The 21727-nt window shown below is 41.9% G+C and overlaps 1 protein-coding gene across 3 annotated transcripts in view; it reads right to left on the bottom strand.

Moving 5' to 3' along the window:
* The window catches only part of TPK1 (thiamin pyrophosphokinase 1), a 455370-nt gene that overhangs the window by 152799 nt on the left and 280844 nt on the right, over window positions 1-21727 (bottom strand). For all 3 annotated transcript variants that reach the window (XM_075921715.1, XM_006124113.4, XM_075921716.1), the window contains one exon: window positions 3928-4023. In XM_075921715.1, the coding sequence (XP_075777830.1) occupies window positions 3928-4023 (96 nt within the window). The remainder of the gene's footprint in view (window positions 1-3927; window positions 4024-21727) is intronic.

Genomic DNA, 21727 nt, shown 5'->3' with positions numbered 1-21727 from the left:
CCAAGGAAGCCCAGGCTGACTGCAGACTGAGGGTAGTCCAGCAGCAGCCCCTGCTCGTTGGGGGTCCGAGCTCCCTGTGGACAGAGGCTGCTCAGCCTTCCACAGTTTCTGTTCCGGGGTGGGGTGGGGGGGTTCCAAGCTCCCCATGGACAGAGGCCAGCTCTGTCTGAGGACAGCTTGGGTGGGGCCCCTAAAAACTGAGGTACCCAAAATACACTTAATGCTTGTAAGCAAGAGGCAACATCAACCAAAACTTCCGATTTGTGATGCAGTCTGGGACTTCATTTGCATCATTTATGTATATCAAAGCAGTGATTGTTTCTAGCAGCCACATTATTGGAGAAAAAGAAAGGTCAACAATAGAAAAATAAATGTATGTTTTCCATCCAGCTGCATGGCTCACAACGGATGGCACCTTAAGCAAGAGACATATTGAACAAGAAATAGTCACCATTAAATAAACACACTAGTTATGTTTGGCAAAAACATGCCCTTTTCAGTTGATTGTACTCTCAGAAAAAAAGCAAAAGGTTAGTACTGAATTTAAAGCCAACACCTCAGCTGTCATTACATGTAGCAGCATATCAATACAATTCAATTAAAAATTAGGTATTGAGCTATCGGAAGCTTTCTGAACAATTATTGCAATTATGCTTAGGCTTGTGCTTCACAAAAGTATCAGAAAGGACTTAGAGTGTGATATCCTTCATCAGTCTTTATAATACATTAGATTACTGAACGAAAGTGAGATCGAAGCAGTCAAAGATTTAACGAGTAGGTTACTTGTTGCTGAAGTGCCTTTGTAGACGTCACACTCCCACTGCACTAATAATTCTGTGGTTATTATTCCATTTTAAACCGCTCATAATACTCCTTTAAAACAGATCTGTCCACAGTGAGTTGGACTGATAAAGCGCAGAGGGTGCAGTTGAGGTTTATTGTAGTCCCTCCTCACTCTAGGTCCAATTTAGCATCCCTCATACATAAAGAGCAGCATCAGTAGTCGAAGCGACGAGGAGTCCCGTGGCACCTTATAGACTAACTGAAGTGTAGGAGCATAAGCTTTCGTGGGCAAAGACCCACTTCGACAGATGCACATAGTGGAAATTTCCAGAGGCAGGTATAAATATGCAGGCCAGGATCAGGCTGAAGATGACGAGGTGGATCCAATCAAGGAGGATGAGGCCCACTTCTAGCAGCTGATCTGAAGGTGTGAATTCCAAGAGAGCAGAAGCTGCTTTTGTAGTTAGCAAGCCATTCACAGTCTTTGTTTAATCCAGAGTTGATTGTGTCAAACTTGAAGATGAACTGTAGCTCAGCAGTTTCTCTTTGAAGTCTGGTCCTGAAGTTTTTTTGCTACAGGATGGCTACTTTTAGATCTGCAATTGTGTGTCCAGGAAGACTGAAGTGTTCCCCTACAGGTTTTTGTATGTTGCCATTCCTAATATCAGATTTGTGTCCATTGATTCTTTTACGTAGGGACCGTCCAGTTTGGCCGATGTATATAGCAGTGGGGCATTGTTGGCACATGATGGCATATATTACGTTGGTAGATGTGCAGGAGAATATACTAGTGACAGTATGGCTGATCTGGTTAGGTCCTGTGATGGTGTTGCTGGTGTATATATGTGGGCAGAGTTGGCACCGAGGTTTGTTGCAAGGATTGGTTCCTGAGTTCGAGTTATTATGGTGCGGTGTGTAGTTGCTGGTGAGAATATGCTTCAGGTTGGCGGGTTGTCTGTGGGCAAGGACCAGCCTAGCTCCCAAAGCCTGTGAAAGTGAGGAATCATTGTCCAGGATGGGTTGTAGATCACTAATGATGCATTGGAGAGGTTTTAGCTGGGGACTGTAGGTGATGGCCAGTGGTGTTCTGTTGGTTTCTTTCTTGGGCTTGTCCCGTAGCAGGAGGCTTCTGGGTACACGTCTGGCTCTGTCAATCTGTCTCCTCACTTCCTTGTGTGGGTATCGCAGTTTACAGAATGCTTGTTGAAGATCTTGTAGGTGTAGGTCTCTGTCTGAGGGGTTGGAGCATATGCGGTTGTACCTCAGTGCTTGGCTGTAAACAATGGATCGTGTGGTGTGTCCAGGATGGAAACTGGAGGCATGCAGGTAAGTATAGCAGTCGGTAGGTTTTCGGTATAGGGTGGTATTGATGTGACCGTCACTTATTTGTACCGTGGTGTCCAGGAAATGGACCTCCCATGTAGATTGGTCCATGCTGAGTTTGATGGTGGGGTGGAAGCTGTTGAAATCATGGTAGTCGAAGCGGATCCTGAAGCTCAAGAGTTCTAACGGCTGTTGTCAACGGATCTTGGTGTGTGAGAGTGAGGCAGCCTCTTATACCTTCTTAGGGTGATGGAGTGAACCCAGGGGATGAGGTTGGGGATAAAAGAGTAAACATATTTTAAAGGGTTTTCTGGCTCATAACTAGTCAGACAGCAGCATCTGCAGTGTGTGGAGGGGAACCCTCCACCCCAGTTTCTACCAGGATGGGTAATCTGTATTGATGGAAATGACACATGAAAAAGGTTCATGGTGGGAGATTCTTCACCAGAATCTTAATAAGTACCCCAGGGAAATATTTCGCTATCAGAAGGTGAAGACATTCCAAATGGGACTGTGAGCAAAACTGTTGTATTATGTATCTGCACAGAGAACTAAGGAGAGGGATGGGATAGCACTGCACTTCCTTCTTCCCCTGTAAAAGAGAGGGAGCTGGTGGAGGCTGGATCCTTTACCCTCCCCTGCCCAAATAGAAATGGGGGATGAGGGGCTAGAGCCTCCTTCACCCCTACTTTGTAACGGATGGAAGGCAACAGAAGTTATTATTTCCTTCTTTGCCTTTCAGCCAAGGCAGTGCGTGGCTCTCCCCATTTGCTTTCAGACTGTAGGTTATGGATAGAGGACAAGGTCTTTCTTTAGAGGAGGAGTATAAAGGGATTCCTTGTTTTCTCTCAGGTGCTATTTAGGGATGTAAAATCCCATTTAATTGGCTAACTTGTTAAACATATTGTTTACCTGGCTAACTAACTAAAGGGGAGCAAGCAGGGGGCCGCTCCAGCCTGGCTAGAGCAGCCCCCCATCTGCCGCTGGGCTGGAACGTGATTCCCACCCAGAGCAGTCCCTGCCTGCACTACGTCACCCCTTGTTGTAGGCCTACAGACAGGGGTTGCTCCAGCATCCCAACTGGAGCAGACCCTGCTTGTGGGGAGCCTGGGGTTGCCACAGACCAAGGTTGCTCCAGCTGAGATGCTGGAGCAGACCCTTCCTGTGACAGGCCAGGGAGCCCCAGCAGGCAGGGGCTGTACTGGAGCAGGCCCTGTGCACAGAAGGCCCCTCACAGTGAAGCTTAACTGGTTAAACCTTCACATTCCTAGTGCTGTTGCTGTTCCACTGGAAGAAAAAGACTCCCCTCTTCCTCCCCCCAAGCCAGAGAATGAGGAGCTAAATTCCACTCTTGACTTAACCTTTGCTTACTTAGCTAATAGCACCTTTGATTTCAAAGGGCGTAAGCCACTGGTCAGCCTAAGGGTTCTTGTTTTCTTAATTCCTCCTAAGAGGCCTACATTGATGTATAGAGTGCCAAAGTCTGAAGACTTATTTACATACCTAAGTGAGCCTCTTGTCTTGTACACCAGTGCCAGCCACCCGCCACAAATTGTTTTTCAACACATTAGGCAGTTCATTAAATACAAATCAACACAAGCTGTCTTAAGAAAGTGGTTTGTTTGTCCCTCTATCTAGGGTAATTTCGCCTAGCAAAGACATAAATATTTACTCCCTGCGTAGTAAATATGGTGAGCACTCAGACTGTCAGGGCTACTGTAAATAACCATTTCATTTCAGTGAAAACTTAACAGGAGCCTCGGTTCCCTCATGGGGAAGAGTTATAATGTTGCCAGAGATTGAAAGATTAGTTGGCTTTACCTGGAGACTGTTTTCTTCTATCTTCTTCTGGAGTATCTGAAGGCACTTGGTGAAGTCAGTGAGGTCTTGATCTGGTGTCTCTATCAATTCACACCCCTAGCAATAAAAATAGGAAACAAAAGAATAAAAAAGGTTGATTATTTCTCAGTTGCAAGAACAAGAAAAATATGATTTCTCTAGTCATTTGCTGGTCTTACATGATTATCCACATTGGAATGTATATTGGTTTAGGTTGTTAATTAAATGAACTGTGGTCCCACTTGCCCACAAGTTTGTGCACAGTGATGCAGAAGTAGAATACAAACAATAAGGCTGAGATAGGCATGGGGCTTAAGTCCTCAGCAGACCTAGATACACAAATTACCCTCCTAAATTCATGCCTACCCCTCTGAGAAATCTAGAGAGAACTCTTGAATATCTGGATATGTATGTCTGTAAGTACTGTGTTGGCTGGGGTCTCCCCAAGACCATGGTTGGAGTCTTCCCAAGCAATGAGCATTGCAAATAGGCAGTTCCTTGTAGGATTAGCTTCTTTTCCTCTCCTGTGCTGCAATTGTTATATTTCTGCTATATGCCACAAAACTTTTGCTAGTTCCAGTAAGCTGATAAGTTAATGTGCAATGATATAAAAATCAAGCCTTCTTATAATAGAAAATGTAAGAAAATGGAGCCGAGCTGGAGTTCAGATTTGTTAATTCAGAGCTAAAATAATTCCTAAGCCTCTGGCAAAGAGCTGAGTAAGGAAAAAGTAATGTCTACCACAAAGTCACCATTCAAAGAGGTTTCAAGGATACAAAACACTTGTATGGCATCATAAATTATAATAAGAACCATACTTGCTAGATTTAGAGGTTCTCATACCTACCATTTCAAGGTCTCTTTAAAAGCTTTCTGGCTCTATGTCTGTCTGATTCATTTTACATTTCTGCCCTACACGGTAGTGACCGATAAGAAAATTAGGTTCTTGCCACTCAGAACATATTAGAGTCTAAAAAAGTATTGCATACAATGTTGGTAAGGCAAATAAAAACAAATCTTGTCAAGTTTCTCCTCCACTTCCATGGTTAAAATATAGGGCCAGAAATGAAAAAAAGAGAGAGAGGCAGAATTCACTAGTGCAGCTTGCAAGTAGCACTTAGTTATTTGCCTACAGCAAAATGATAAATCCCCAATAGCAGTAGTAACCTCTTATTTTCCTTCCTGAAACGTGTATTCTGTTCTGTTCTTGCTGTAGTTTACGTATCAACAAACCAAATGGTAAGAAACTGAAGAAGGGAAAAAAAAGAAAGGAATCCATGAGAAGGGAATGGTGAATATTTTGTTCCAAACATGTATGCACACCTCAAAATTCTTTGAGGCCAAACCAGTTTACTTATGAAGAACAAAGCGATGGCTCTTCTGCCATTTAAATAAGCGAGTGTCCTGCATACACTTGTATTTAAGATGAAAAAAATCGCTGTATGCATACTCAATCTCTTATTGGACTTAGGAAACATTCCAATACCGTAAAGTTTAGCATCATGTTAGGGTGCCTGCCACCATGACACCATAGACATTGGTAATGAATGAGTCCCTTGAAGCACCCATACATAAGTTTATTAACCTAATTAGTCTCAGATGTTATAGTCATCAACATATTTGAAAAGTGATTTTGGTTTTTTTGCAACATCTATTAACATTTTTCATAACTACATTGCAGAGTATTACTGAGTACAACCCCCACCCCAGAATTCACAAAGCTTCCTCCAAATTCTACACAATTCTTGGGACCATGTCATTAGCCATATTGGTGTGATATCATTCAGTAAGTGAGGGAGGCTTTGTCTAGTCTACCATGGGCTGCTGATGTCAGTTATGCAACTTCAACTACAACAATAACTTAGCTAAAGTTGAGGTACTTAGGTCTGTTTATCTTCGCTGTATTAAATAAATAGCTGACACTTTCCCATTGATTCCATCTACTCTTCTCTTGTGGGAGTACCGCAATTGACAGGAGAATGCTCCGCAGTCAATTTATCACCTCCTGAGATTGATCGCTGCCAGTCAATCCCACAGGCAGTGAAGACGTGCCTGAAGACCTCTCTCGCAAGCCCCAAAGTTTTGACTCCCATCTTGGAATTGGTTTCTGAATATTTAGAGATAAAGTCACACTACTTTTCTACCATTGGGCTGTACATTTTGCCCCTAAAGGAGAACAATTTCTTCCTGCAACAAAAAGCTTCCAGTTCAAATATTCACCATCTGTTGTCTGCAACAAATAGCTATGCTGGAAGTTGCCCACCTGTTGTTGGATACAGCCTGTTGGACTGAATCCCTGCTGGTTCCACTCACCTCGTCATATTTTACTTCGATTCCACAGAAGAGTCAGGTGGCTTTCTGAATTACGTGGAATCTATATCTAACGGTTTCTCACTTAACAGCTTTCCTAGGGCTGATACAGCATCTGATTCTTGCACTTTCCTCTCTCTAAAATGGCCTGTTGAAGGGAAAAGGACTGGGTAGGGATCGTTGAATTGAGAAAGTAAATGCGTGGTTGCACAGGTGGTGTCGCAGAGAGGGCTTTGGTTTCTTTGACCATGGGACTCTGTTCCAGGCACAAGGATCGTTAGGAAAAGATGGGATCCGCCTAACAAAGAGAGGAAGGAGCATCTTCGCAGGCAGGCTTGCAAACCTAATGAGGAGGGCTTTTAACTAGGTTTGTTGGGGGATGGTGACCAAAACCCTTAGGAAAGTGGGGAAGTCAGATACTGGGAAGAAAGGCAAAAAGGAATGAGCGACAAAGGAGGACCCCTGATTCAAATGGAGAAGGTAGGGCAATCAACTGGTTATCTAAGGTGTTTGTACACCAATGCGAGAAGCCTGTATAACAAACAGGAAGAATTGGGAGCCCTGATCCAGTCCAAGAACTACAATTTGATTGGGATAACAGAGACTTGGTGGGATGACTCGCATGACTGGAGCACTGTCATGGAAGGGTATAAACTGTTCAGGAAGAACAGGCAGGGGAGAAAAGGAGGAGGAGTTGCACTCTGTGCAAGAGAGCACTATGATTGCTCAGAACTCCAGTATATAGAGGGAGAAAAGCCTGTTGAGTATCTATGAGTCAAGTTTAAAGATGTAAGCAACAGAAGTGATGTTGTGGTTGGTGTCTGCTACTGGTCACTGAATCAGGTGGATGAGGTAGACGAGGCTTTCTTTGGACAACTGAGAAAAGCTGACAGATCTAAGGCCCTGGTTCTCATGGGGGACTTTAATCACCCTGACATCTTTTGGGAGACCAATACGGCAGTACACAGACAATCCAGGAAGTTTTTGGAAAATGTTGGGGATAACTTCTTGGTACAAGTGCTGAAGGATCTGACCAGTGGCCATGCGCAGCTTGACCTGCTGCTCACAAACAGGGAGGAACTAGGAGGGGAAGTAGAGGTGGGTGACAACCTGGGAAGCAGTGATCATGAGATGTTAGATTTCAGGATCCTGACCAAAGGAAGAAAAGAGAGTAGTACAATACACACCTTGGACTTCAGAGACCTGATGGGCAGAATCCCCTGGGATGCAAACATGAAGGGGAAAGGAGCCCAGGAGAGCTGGCAGTATTTTAAAGAAGCCTTGTTGAAGGCACAGAAAGAAACCATTCCAATGAGTAGCAAGAGAAGCAAATATGGTAAGAGACTGGATTGGCTTACCGGGAAAATCCTTGGTGAACTTAAGCACAAAAAGGGAGCTTACAAAAAGTGGAAACTTGGACAGATGACTAGGGATGGGTATAAATGCATAGCTCGAGAATGCAGGGGAGTTATCAGGAAGGCAAAAGCGCAACTGGAATTATCTTATCTTGTGAAGGATAACAAAAAAGGTTTCTACAGGCATGTTTGCAAGAAGAATGTGATCAGAGAGGGCATGGGGCGCCTCCTGGATGCGGGCGGTAACCTAGTGACAGATGATGTGGGGAAAGCTGAAGTACTTAATGCTTTCTTTGCCTCTGTCTTCACGGACAAAGTCAGCTCCCAGACTAATGCGCTAAGTGACACAATATGATGAGATTCAACAAGGACAAGTGTAGCGTCCTGCACTTGGGATGGAAGAATCCCAAGCATTGTTACAGGCTGGGGACCAACTGGCTAAATAGCAGTTCTGCAGAAAAGGACCTGGGGATTACGGTGCATGAGAAGCTGGATATGAGTCAATAGTGTGCCCTTGTAGCCAAGAAGGCTAATGGTATATTAGGGTTCATTAAGAGGAGCATTGCCAGTAGATCCTGAGGTGTGATTATTCCCCTTTATTCGGCTCTGGTGAGGCCACATCTGCAGTATTGTGTTCAGTTCTGGACCCCCATTACAGGAAGGATGTGGATGCACTGGAGAGGGTCCAGCGGAGGGCGACCAAAATGATTAGGGGGCTGGAGCATATGACCTATGAGGAGAGGCTGAGAGAGTTGGGTCTATTTAGTGTGCAGAAGAGAAGAGCGAGGGGAGATTTGATAGCAGCCTTCAACTTCCTTAAGGGAGGTTCCAAACAGGCTGGAGAAAGGCTATTTGCAGTACTGATGGATGGCAGAACAAGGAACAATGGTCTCAAGTTGCGGTGGGAAAGGTCCAGGTTGGACATTAGGAAAAACTATTTCACTAGGAGGGTGGTGAAGCACTGGAGTGAGTTACCTAGGGAAGTGGTGGAGTCTCCATCCCTAGAGGTGTTTAAATCTCGGCTTGACAAAGCCCTGGCTGGGTTGATTTAATTGGGATTGGTCCAGCCTTGGGCAAGGGGCTGGACTTGATGGCCTTCTGAGGTCTCTTCCAGCTCTATGGTTCTCATAGAGCTTCTTTGTTGTTCTATGATTCTATGAACAACTGGGAACTTCTTTTAATTGCTGGGACTTGTCTGTTTCCTTTCTTGACTGCATTCCTAAATTCTCCTCCCTGCAAACACACCCCACAGGGTTTGACTAGTCTAGTCTTCTCAGTTCACTACTAGAAACCCAAAGCAACTGCCACTTCCACTGTCACTTCAGGTCATCATGTGCAACTTTATGTTGTCCAGTCACAAAGTCTCAGAGGATTTTCAAAGATTTGTCTCATTATCCCAAATCAGAAGAGATTTTTTAACCTAATAAGGAAGATGACAGAAACCAAACGCAGGGAGGCTAAAGAGCATCAGGGTTTCTCAATGAAATGTTGCTAATACTGGGAGGCCCGTTTCAAAGATACTGAACTGCCACTGTGTTGGACAACGAAATTGCTAAATGTGATTCCTTAACTGAAGCCCACTTGAGAAGAGTCTGCTCACTCAATAATAGGGGGGCAGACTCATTGTTTCTATATCCAGAAACAGGAGAAAGAAGGTTGTAAAAGGTTGCATGAAAAAAACAAGACCCCTTCTCAATCTGGAAATCCCCGAGGCCAATGCAAGGCTCAAGCTATGTTGGCACACTCTGGAACACTATCCCAGCATTTTTTCCTTGGGTGCTAGAACACCAATCTAGCACTTTAATACTACCACTTATCTGTTACAGTGGTGCCAGAACATACTTCCTCTGCTTCTTTCAGTCTTGAGCATAGCCTCTCCAACCAGTTTTATGAGAAAATGAAGAGGACAGGTGATGATTAAATCAGTGGGAAAAATGGCTACTCTCAAGCCTGGTGAGAAATGACATGAGAGGTTAGGACAGTTTCTAACTCCTAAACTGAACAGCAGAGAAGGAGAATCTTGTCTTTTGACAGGATCATTCCTTGCTCCACAGTTCAGTCAGAAGCAAGCAGCATGTAAATCCCGATTTAAAAACAGATTTAAAGCCCCCTCAAACACTGGCATATCCCTTTTTACTGTAACCAAGAGTCTTATCTCCTCCCTGCAGAGTCAATTTCGGGCAATTGAAGGCAAACTATTGCTCTACATTCAAATCTGAACTATATTTTTCAAGTGAGATTATATGGCAGCTTTTACCTCCGGTATTAGGAAAGCCATCTTGTAAGATGCTCTTGGAAAAGAAAAAAAATTGAAATGTAACGACAAAGGTAGTTCTCAGAGAGACAATTTCAAGATGATGGATGTAAGCTGCTGTAGTGAAATATCACAGTACTTGAAGGAACCAGAGGTATGCTACACTTCAAGTCAAGTGCCAGCACCAAAAATATTCTAAATTCACTCCCACTAGAAGAAAGTTTTCAGGAGTCTTGTTCTCTAAATTGAAAATGGCAGTAGAAGTGCTTAATTTAAAATTTAACAGTTGTTTTTTTAAAAATCACGGCATTGCTCACAAGCCTAAAAGCTAAAAATGAACACGAAGAAAAGAGGCCCATAGAGGAAGGAAACATAATATGTTTCTATTCAAACTCTACAACTGGTGCAGCTTTGATGATTACCCACATTAACCTGTGTGTCCCTCTGTAAATTATATTGGAAAGGAATGTGTAGGAAAAAAAGTTGTGTGATCATGGAAGACTTCAATTTGAGTGACATATGCTGGAGGTCTCATGCTGCCAAAAACATCCTTACAATGTCTAGATATTACAAATGAGAATTTCTTAACTCAGAAAGCCTCACATCTCAACACAGGAGAATTTTATATTAGACCTCTTCTTGACAGATAAAGAGGAACTGATCATGGTAAAAATGAATGGTAACTTAGGTACAATTGATCATGATTGGATCACATTTGTAACTTGCAAACAGAATAAAGTCCAGAGCAATAATATGAACACTTGGGGCTCGTCTAGACTACAGGGAAGATTAGAAAGAGGATATGCAAATTATGCAGGAATTTGCATATCTTCTTCTGAGCTCGCTTTCAAAAATGAAAGAAGTTTAGATGCGTCTCTTTCAGCAGGCCCCTTTGTCAAAAAGCCGCATAAACCTCATTTTTTGAGGAAAAGTTTGTCCCGTGGAATTTGTATATCCTCTTTCGAATCTTTCCCGTAGTCTAGACATAGCTTGAGTGGGCCAGCTTCACAAAGCTGAAAACAATGAGACAAGAAGCTGTGAAGAATTCAAATAAGAAAAAACGTGAATTTTAATTGGGAATTGTTTAAGAACACTTCATTGTATGCACCAAAAGCCACACTTCTCTCATCAAGGAAGAAGGTTATATTATTAAAAAAAAAAATCATTGATCTAGTTTAGAGGCGAGGTAAAAACCGTTATTTTTATTTTTTTTATAGAACAACTGGAAGAATATGGAAGTTTACAGTAATGAATATAAATCAGAAGTAAGGAACTGTAGAAAGTCAATAGGGAAGCAAAGCGATACAAAGATAAATTTATGGTAGGAGAGATAAAACAAGCTGTTCTGACTCTCTTCAAATATATGATAACTAAAAGAATCCTAATAATGGTATTGATTCACTACTGCTTGGAAATGATAGAATGATCAATGATAATTCAGAAAAGACAGAAGCGTTCAATAAGTCTTCTTATTCTGCATGTGGGGGGAAGATAATGTAATCATAGCCTGAGAATGATACCACTGTTTCCATTCCACTAGTTTCCGAGGAGGATGATAAACAGAAACTATAGTTGGACACTATTAAAATCAGCAGGTCCAGACAACTTGCATCGGAGAGTTTTAAAAGAGATGGCTGGGTACAACTGAACCATTAATGTTGATATTCAATAAGTCTTGGGACACTGGGGAAGTTCCAGACTTCTTGAAGAAAATTAGTGTCATGCCAATATTTAAAAAAGCTTAGTATGACATCAATTTTTCAGCAAGATAATGGATGGCTGTTATGGGACTCAAAGAATTAATACCAATCAATACAAGATTATAGAAAACAGATCCCGTCTAACTTGATTTTCTTCAATGAAAATTACAAGTTTGGTTGATAAAAGTAACAATGTTGATATAACAGATTTTCACACAACATTTTGATTACAAAACTAGGACAATATAAAATTCACACAGCACACATTAAATAGATTAAAAGTACATTGAGATCTATTCACTTGTAATGGGCAATCATTGAACAGATGTGTTTCTAGAGGGGTCCTGCGGGAATCGGTTCTTGGCTGTATCATATTTAACATTTCCATCAATGACCTAGAATATAAGACCACCACCTAACAAGGTTGCAAATCATAGACATACTGGGAGTGGTAAGTAGTGAATAAGGTCACTAACACAAAACAATTGATATCACTTTGTAAGATCGGTGCAAGCAAACAAAATGCATTTTAACCTAGCTATATGTAAATGAATGCATCTAGGAACACTGAATGAAGGCCACACTTGTAAGATGAGGGAGCCTCTATCCTGGGAAGTAGCGACTCTGAAAAAGGTTTTGGAGTGGAAGTGGACAATCAGATACACCTGAGCAACACTGTGGCCAAAAGGGCTAATTCAATCCTTAGTTGCATAAACAGGGAACCTCTATATATGGCACAGGTGCAACCACTGCTGGAATGCTGTTTCCAATTCATGAAGGACATTAATAAATTGGAGAAGGTTCAGAGAAGAGCCACAAGAATGATTAAAGGATTAAAATATACTTGATAGTATATTCAGAAAGCTCAATCTATTTAGTGTAACAAAGAAAGGGCTAAGGAGAGTGTCTTTATTATTGTCTATAGGCACCTACTTTGGGAACATTTGATATTGAGGCATGATGGCCTTTTTAGGAATATTCCTACTGATGCAATGGTAGAGGAATTGGTGGTTAGCAAAGCTTGGCCAGCATGCATTACAGAAGGCATGTTCATAGCACTCAAATCTTGTCTTGGTCTCCTTTATGACCTTGTCTAAGTGTCTCAACTTTCCATAGGCTTGCATATCTGCTGACATATTTTGGTACTGGCACACCAAATCTATTTACCTAACACTTTATACAGTAGACTTCCAATAATCCGGAACCTATGGGACCTAGGTGGTGCCGGATTATCAAATATGCCGGACTATCAGGAGGTACTATAAACTGGTTATATAAATACTGTATACATTAAATACTATATATAAAGTGTTCTTAACCCTTTTTATTGTACATACTGTATGCAGTATACTGTAATGTTTTAGTTTTTTCAAGCCTTTTTTACCCTTTTTGCTCAGTTCAGCTGATACCTTGTGACTCCTTTTTTGCCGAAGCTCACTCACTAGGCTCTTGCCATTTTGATGCCGGACTACCAGGAGTGCCGGACTACTGGATGCCGGACTACTGGAGTTTTACTGTATTATGATTTCTCACTTTTCTTGATCAGCACTTCAAATGCAGGTCTTGTCAAACTTCACGGCTTTATTCATGAACAACAAAGTTCTACAAAAGGAACAGTTTTCCAAAGCAGGCAGAATTTCATCAAAGACACTGTAATAATTGCAACACTAAGCAATAATACCTGTAACATTATATATATCCTCTTAAACTTAATGGCATGAACCTTTGGGGAAAAAACTAAAAGCAAAGCAAATTTTACATAAGACAATTCAGCAGGAAAGAAAATAGGAGCTTGTGTCTGGCAACAAAATCACATCACAAAATGGTAGGATGAAGTACCATGGAGTTAGGGCTTTTGTTGTTATGCCTTATTAAGATATTTACAAATGGTTCATTACTGAAGAAGAACAAGACTCAAACAAATAAGATTCTTGGACTCTGAAGTCTAGACAGATTGCTGTGCCAGTCTGAAGGCCTCCATGCCTTTTACTTTTATGGAACTGCTAGGATCCACGGTACAAGTGAATAGGCAGAGAAGTGCTTAAATATCGATCCACATGTATGCAACTCTTTATGGACTGAAAGACACTAAAAACAGATAGACAGAATGAAAGAATGAACAGATGGAGGGAAAAAGAAAATGTTCTGTCTCCAATTGTCATGCCTACAACAGTCTCTAGTAGCATAAAGTAACTTATCTGGACTTCTTCCCCCAAAGCTTTAATATAATAAGTAATTTAAGCACATACGGATCTTTCATGCATGAGTGGAACTGCTCAAGTGCTTAGAGTCATCCCAAGGAAGGCAAAAATCTGCAAAACTATGAGGTTTTTTTTTTCTGAATTGGAACCAATGTTAGCCAAACGCTGACTATCTTCAGCACAGGAGTTCCTTAAGTATGGAGTAAAAGAAGAAATGCATATCTTTAAACAAAAAGAGAAGTAGGAATGATATTAATCTCCCCCAAAGAAATCCAGATAGATGGAGAGTGTAAAGTGGCTATACAAGCAAAACTGGTATCCCAAGAAAATGAAAACACAGCAAGTAGGACAGTTCCTCTGTTTTCAGCTAGAGTGGCATTGTGCCCAACTAGTCCTCCCTAGACCACTCAAGTGAGGAATATGCAATCCCTTGCTAGTAACACAACATGGGGTTACCATATGCTCCCCTGAATGCAAGCGAAGCTTTTGCCGGTGAAGAGGAGGAATGGCCCATGACTTTCCCTTGTACTCTTATGCTTTGAAGGTGAATTTCTTGTGCACAAGGGAGCAAAGGGGAAGGAGAAATCTCCTGCCTACAGCCTTATCCTGTAGGCTACATCCATCTTTCCTAAATGTTATCACCTGGGCTAAATGTCCAGGATCTGGGACTGCTACGTGCAATGCTGGCAGCATGGAAAAGAATTAGGGATTGAACGGACAAAATAATGTGGATATGGATCACCAATTGAAGTTTCCTCTAAGCTATGCAGCTACTTATTAAAGTCCTGTCCAGGGGCTCAGGGTTGCAGCAGGGAGAGGCACCTCTCTCTACCTCCGAGAGCTGCTGCAGCTGCGGCAAAGATGCCTCTCCCCACTGGCCCCTGCAAGGAGCTGCCATAGCCAGGGGACAGGCACCATTCTCCAGGCTCTACAATCATTACATAGAAATGGAGAGGTACTGTTCAGAGTGTTGTTACAAAGACCTTTCACAACAAACCAGTAAACGTGGTTCTATTTTTGGCAGTACTCTCAGTCAAAATTACACCACCTTCTAGACTATGTTATTGCTCATCATAATGCCTGAGGAATGTTTATATTATTAGACTCGCTAGGTGAAGCACAAAATGTTTTGTGGCACGCCAGCTTATCCATACTCAGCTGCTCAGTCCTAGATTGAAAACTGCTCCAAAACTAAACAGACGCGTAAATGTCTTGAAACTTCATCAATAAGGAGAAGCCGCTTCTATTCACAAGCCATTATTAAACTGTGCCAATGCAAGAGTAAGTGGAACTGTCAATGAAGGACAGGGCATCTTTAAAACTGCAGTGCAATCAACTGGCAAAGTTGCCATAGGTGTTCCAATTCAATAAAATGTGGACTGGGACTCTAGCACTCCTTGTGGCCCATCAAGTCATGTACTGAGTTAAAATGAAAAACCTTTCCATCTTCATGGGTGCAGAAGCCTTCAAGAAATCAAAATTTAAAGGATGTCAAATGATGCAGGAGATGAAAATGCTTGCTGGAGAAATAAAGAAACAGGACTACAAGCTCTTAATGATACTAACATTACTAATATTTCCAGGAGTTAGAGTCCATTTACTGACCATAAAAAGCCAATAACTGTCCAAAGCTTGTCTATTGAAGGCACCATCCTCCTAACAGAGCACAGTTGATACCAGAAAGATGGAAATAATATTTTATGATGCTCCTCAATTGTGAGTTGAGCACATGATAGTTTAGGATGGTCTAGGATCTAAAAACATTTAACAGACTTGAGCTAATTAATTTGATAATTAAAACAAGCAGCAGGAAATTAGTGAATTAAATATTATTTCAGTTTCTCTGAAGGGACAAAGTGGGGCTCACTGATTTCTCTCAGGAATCCCAAATGACACTGAGTAGAAGAACTACTGAATGATTTCCTTTTGGATCTGACATTTCCTAAAAGCCAAAAGGCAATTGTTTGACTATTTTAAAGAACAAATCACTTAAGTATTTTAGAGAACGAAACCAATTATTGTAATTAGTGAAAGGAACTTGTGATTTTTAAAGGCACAGAACACTATTACATGAGTACCACTTGGTGGCATGGAAAAAAAAAAACTATATACTCCCTCTACAAATCAAAAGCTACATGAACTTGTCAAATTTGACAAGTGCTAGAAAAAACTGCACAGATGAAAGAAACTTGGACTTCAACAGCTGCAGCTTCCTTCCCCCGCTGGTTCTTTCTGAAAATGTTATTTTTACTAAGTAAATAAGAAGTGGGGTTGTTTTTGTTTATTTTAATGAAACAGCATGTGGCTTCTGATGGAAGATGGGTTTTTTCATACCATATATTTGATGCTGAGACTGCAGCAATGAAAAAAAATTGTCTTACACTTGCAAAAAAACCCAAACAAAAACCACAAACAAAACCCCACGCCTGCACATTGTTTTAAGAATTACAGTGATTTCCTAAATGTGCAGAGTAGAAAAGAAAAACTCTTTCTTCATTCTCCTACATTCACAGGTGCTTATGGGATCCACTAGCTTCTGTCATTTATTCCAGTTTTGTGCTGATCTGCTTAGGTTTCTGCCTGCTTATTGATTGTTTTGGCTTCTCTCTGTTGTTCTGATTAAATGTTTCTCTAGATTGACCTCTTTTCCTGTTTCCAGGTGGCGTCCACATTTTTACCATGGAACTTATGAAGATGGCATCCTTAAAGAACATCCTAAATATATCCATTGTTGTCTTCTTGCAATATTCAATGTTTTAGATTGGTTTGCTCTACTCAGAAATTCTGATGTTACAAGAAGCGCTTTGCAATGGCCGCTGAAGCTCCTCTATGGAAATTTACTCTGTAATGAACAGATCTCCTCATCAATTTGTTGCAGATTTCCATGACTCTCTCCATAAAGGAGGACAGAGGCTTACTACATTAAAAATATTTTTTTAGCTTCAGTAACAATTATACTACATTTCCAAATCTTTACAATTGATGTACATTATTTGTGGCTTGCCATCTAGCATTGGAGTTAACTCTCATTGTACATCTCACTTCCTAGATAGGCAAGATGACTTACTTCTTCTGTTTCTTTATCCAATCTAATGATTAATTCTGTGCAAAATACTTCAAGTATTTACAATGTAAATGTACAAGTAAATGCATATAGTAGAACAGATTTGTTTCCTTACAGACTGGAAACCGATAAAGCTGGCAAAGGTGGCAATTTGCTAATTGTTAAAAAATGCAAATGCAAAAGCAGAAGCAGAAATCTTTAGAAGAACCTGGCCTGGATTTTGTAATTACGTACAGCAATGTCCAAAACACTGGGGTTGCATGGACAGAAAAACTTACATTGAGCAGAATATGGGCCTGTATGTTTATTTGCAGAGCACAGTCCCAGAGAGCATACACATTGAAGAGGCTAGTCAAAAACTACCAACTGCAAAGCAAAGACATGCAATAATAGTATCTATCCATGGGACCTTCCATTAGTAAATTTCAAACAACACTGAATTAAGCCTTGTAACTTTTGTGAAAGAGGTGTAAGTCACATTTTACAGTTGGAGAGACTAAGGCAGAGGGAGGTTTAGTGACTTGTTCAGAGTCACGTAACACAGTTGGGAGGTTTGGGTTATAACTCCTATTGCTGTGGTTTACTGCTTCTTCCTTTCTACTTTTGTGTAGAACTCAGCCATGTGTTATTTTCTGCAGTTTGATGTTTAGAACTGAAGACAGAACAGCACTGACAGCTGTCTGCTATTTCTGGATCTCGTATGAAATTTCCATTACATGCCCAACTTCACTTGCAGAGCAAAGAGGTTCAGAAAGAGCAGTTTACACTCATGTCTACCAACAATTGTAAAAATAATTTGTCCACCAAGCTGATTGGGTTCTTAGATCACAAGATAGCACGTTGCACCCCCTTGTTCTAATTTTTTTTAAATTAGAAGACTTACCTGGGACACTGTCCAGGTCCTTAAGGGCAGGGAGCTGGTAGGAGGGTGCATGAGTCAAGGCAGGGTCTGGGGGATGTGGGGGACTCAAGGAAGGAGGCTAGGGACATGGGAAGGTGCAAGAATCAAGATAGGGGACTGGGGGAGGGGGTGCTCAGGGGAGGAGGAGATGGCTGGCTTTTCCCTGGGGGGCACCTGCCTGCTTGTCCCAGGGTCGGGGGTGGGTGCACCCCACCCACTGCTTTGTCTTTGGATCCCCAAAGGGCTGCACTGCCTAGCAGCTTGCTCCCGGGGACCAGGCCACAGTGAAGGAGGCTTGGGTTGTGGGGTGGGAGTGTGTAGGCCGACCCCGCAGATGCTCCCCAGTCCTGGGCTGGAGGAGGGAGGTCACACCGGCTGGCCCGAGGCTGGGAGAGCAGAGGGGGTCATGCAGGCCTTCCAGGGAGTGGGCACGCTGGATGGCCTGGCAGTACTTCAGGGGAAGGGGGGAGAGGGGAAGGCTCTAGATCCTCAGGGGGGTGGCGGAGCTTCTGTCCTCCCCATCCGGAGGGACTTCTTCTCTCCCTGCCCATCCCTAGACCCACATCTGGCAGGGCTCTTTTCTTTCCCCTCTCCCTGCTCCAGCGCTGTGGCCAAGGGCCGGGTTGCCATTTATTTGGTCCCAGTGACTGCAAGATGGTGAGCCCCAGGCCCAGCTGATCAGTTGCTTGGGGGTGCGGCGTCACATTTAGTGATAGCCTATTGTTTTTATTCACTCCCCAGGCATTGCATCTATTTACGGTGTAAATATTGGTGTATGCATCTGACCTAAGATGCAAGCCTACCATACTGAAGAGAGCCTGGGGGTGAAGTGAAAATTCGTGTTAGTGTGGAAATGTGGCACTGAGTAGCCTGATAGTAAGTGACAATCTAGGAAGGAAGACTGAAAAAAAGGGATTTAGGGGTCATGGTGGACCACAAGCTAAATGAATCAATGGTGTGACGCTGTTGCCCAAAAAGCAAACTGGATTCTGGGATGCATCAACAGGAGTGTTGTGAGCAAGACACGAGAAATCATTCTTTCGCTCTACTGTACTCTGATGAGGTCTCAGTTGGAATATTGTGTCTAGTTCTGGGCACCACATTTCAAGAAGATGTGGAGAAATTGGAGAAGGGTCCAGAGAAGAGCAACAAAGAATGATAAAAGGCCTAGAAAACATGAGTTATGAGGGAAGACTGAAAGAATTGGTCTTGTTCAGTTTAGAAAAAAGAAAATGGAGAGGTGACATGACAGCAGTTTTCAAGTATCTTAAAGGTTGTTAAAAGGAAGAGGGAGAAAAATTGTTCTCCGTGGCCTTTGATAATAGGACAAGAAGCAATGGGCTCAAATTGCAGTAAGGGAGATTTAAGTCAACATTAGAAGAAGGTTCCTGTCAGGGTGGTTAAATACTGGAATAAACTGCCTAGGGAGGTTGTGGAATCTCCATCACTGGAGATATTTAAGAGCAGGTTGTATAGACATTTATCAGAGATGATCTAGATGGTGCCTGGTCCTGCCATAAGGGCAGGGGCCTGGACTTGATGATCTCTCGAGGACCCTTTCAGTTCTAGTATTCTATGATCGTTGCGTGAGTGCATTACAGTAGAAATAATTTGCACTGGAACCAAGGGGGGAAAAGTGTATAGCAGCTAAACAAGAAAGAAGGTGAAATCACCTCAATCATATTTTTGGCATGTAAGACCAAGTTCTAATCATTTGTCTTTGTTCCTTCCATCTTTCCAATCATATCTTTAACACACAACTGTTGCTGTTATAAATAGTAGCAAGTAAAACTTCTCTCTCTCTCTCTACTGCTCTCTACATTTGTAATAACGATAAAAAGCCTACAGCTTCAGAAATCAAGTTATGAGGAAAAATAGGGCAGCAACAAATTTGCTTGTGCACAAATTAAGAGGTGACAATTCCCTTACTAATTTTAAAGATGTTTCTTGCAGAATATCTATATAAAAATATTTTCTAAACATTTCCTTTTTAGTCCCAGTGCACCCCAGAGCTGCGCACAGGTCACATTTGGATACATATTCCATACACTCTTTTCGCATCTGCAATATTTGGGATTCTCTGCACTCATTTAGCAAGTACCTACAGAATGATGATTACAAAAAACAAAAACCCCACAATCAACAACATTACCCAATGGGATTATCAAGCAGAGATAAATTTGAGAGAATGACCCTTTAACTACTCTGTTAAATTCCTGTCATGCATTACTCAAACAAACTGTAAATATGCTTTCTCTCTAAATTTTCCAGTGGGGTGTCTTGTGTGACGGTGATTAATAGAATCCGATCATAGGAGCTGGAGATTAAATTGACCTATTCGGTCATCTTGTCCATCTTCCTGCCAGTGGGGGATTGTTCCATATAGTATATTCTCAAATGTTGTGTTAAACTTAATTTTAAAATGTCTCTAGCAATGAAATTTTGTCACTTCTCTGAGAAGACTCTTTTGCAACATAACAGATCCCAGCTAAAGCTTTTTCCTGATATTCTGTCTTAGTTTCTTTTAATTATTCATATTCCATTACCCGTTGGCATTATAAAATAATACTCCAAAGTCAGTGGGATTTCAAAAGCTTTAATGAGACTTCAAGATCTAAAACATAGCATAACACTTTCTAAGTGAGCATGCTAGCAAAGCTAACTTTAGCAAATAATAATAATGTGATACTACACCCGCTATTCTTCAGGGAGATATACTTATGATATGGTTATAGAGCAGGGCTGGGCAGATGCGGCCCTATGGCCGGATCCCGCCCGCAGACTGCACCTGGCTGCTTTCTATTTATATCCTACTGCCCATTGCACTGAATTTCCAGGTGGTGGCTCAGGTAGCAGGATCCTATTTAAATGGCTCATGGCCATGGCGTTACCCCAGCAAGGGCTGGAGCCATGATCCCTTTAAATAGCCGCAGCAACCCCGAATGGCTGCCACGCAACGTGGTAGCAGTGGGGCTGGATGCTACAAGCCCTTTTACTTTGTTTTTATGTCAAAGTCTCAGGTCCCAGACACTTCTGCGGGGTGGCCAGTGCCCAGCCCCCAGCCCCACCCCTTTCCCCCAGGCCCTGCCCATTCTGGGGGTGAAGCCAACCCATGACCACGTACCAAAAATCATTAAGTGCCCCCCCCTCTGCAAAAATTGTTGCTAATGTCTGCTGTACTGTCTAAATTGTATTTTATGTAAGATGGGTTAGGTGAGAGCACTGAAAAAGTAATGATTTACTGACTATGATTATCCTATTTGTATTCATGTATCTTGTAGGGTAAAATTTTCCTAGGCCATCTATGATATTTCGCTAAGACCCCCTATTCAAATTCTGAAGTCTGGTATAGGCCTCTAAACCCTGTAGACCTAACAAACGGGCAGTAAGCATGAGTGGAGGGACCTTGGGAAAGGCATGAAACCACATTCCAAGGGGCCGCACTAGATAACAGAGACTGGTACCAAGACAACCTTGCTAATTTAGTAAGTGTGATATGTTCTCACTGTTTTTCTTTAATCCTAGATAATGGGCCCATAACCCAAGGATCACACCAGTGCGAGGCACCACCAGCTGCTTCATAGATGCATCATAATTCAATTAGACAAAAGTTGCCATTACATTGTCTGCTCTGTTTATGTTGACTTATTTAACTTAAGGAAAATCACCTGTACTAGAGATAAGGTGTTTTACTGATGATGGGCGGAGATGCTATGTAACCTTTCTTTGCTTACTGGCTTATGTGCTAATTTCATCTTGCTGCTAGAACCTATCCAATTGTTTCCCCTCCTAAATCAGCAAGGGAGAACAGTAGTTTTAACTAGAAAGCAAGAGCAGTTTCCCAACAAGAATCTCTGCAATTTGTCTAAAAGAACATTTAGGAAGAGAAATTACTACTTATGACCAGTTTATTTAGTATCTTAAGCTTGTACTGCAATTTTTTACTTGCGGGATAATCTGCTTTGATCTGCTTGCTAACACTTTTGTAGTTAATAAA

Source organism: Pelodiscus sinensis, chromosome 2, assembly GCF_049634645.1.
Source record: "Pelodiscus sinensis isolate JC-2024 chromosome 2, ASM4963464v1, whole genome shotgun sequence".
Classification (NCBI taxonomy): Eukaryota; Metazoa; Chordata; order Testudines; family Trionychidae; genus Pelodiscus; species Pelodiscus sinensis.
This window is presented reverse-complemented; position numbering and strand designations above follow the sequence as displayed.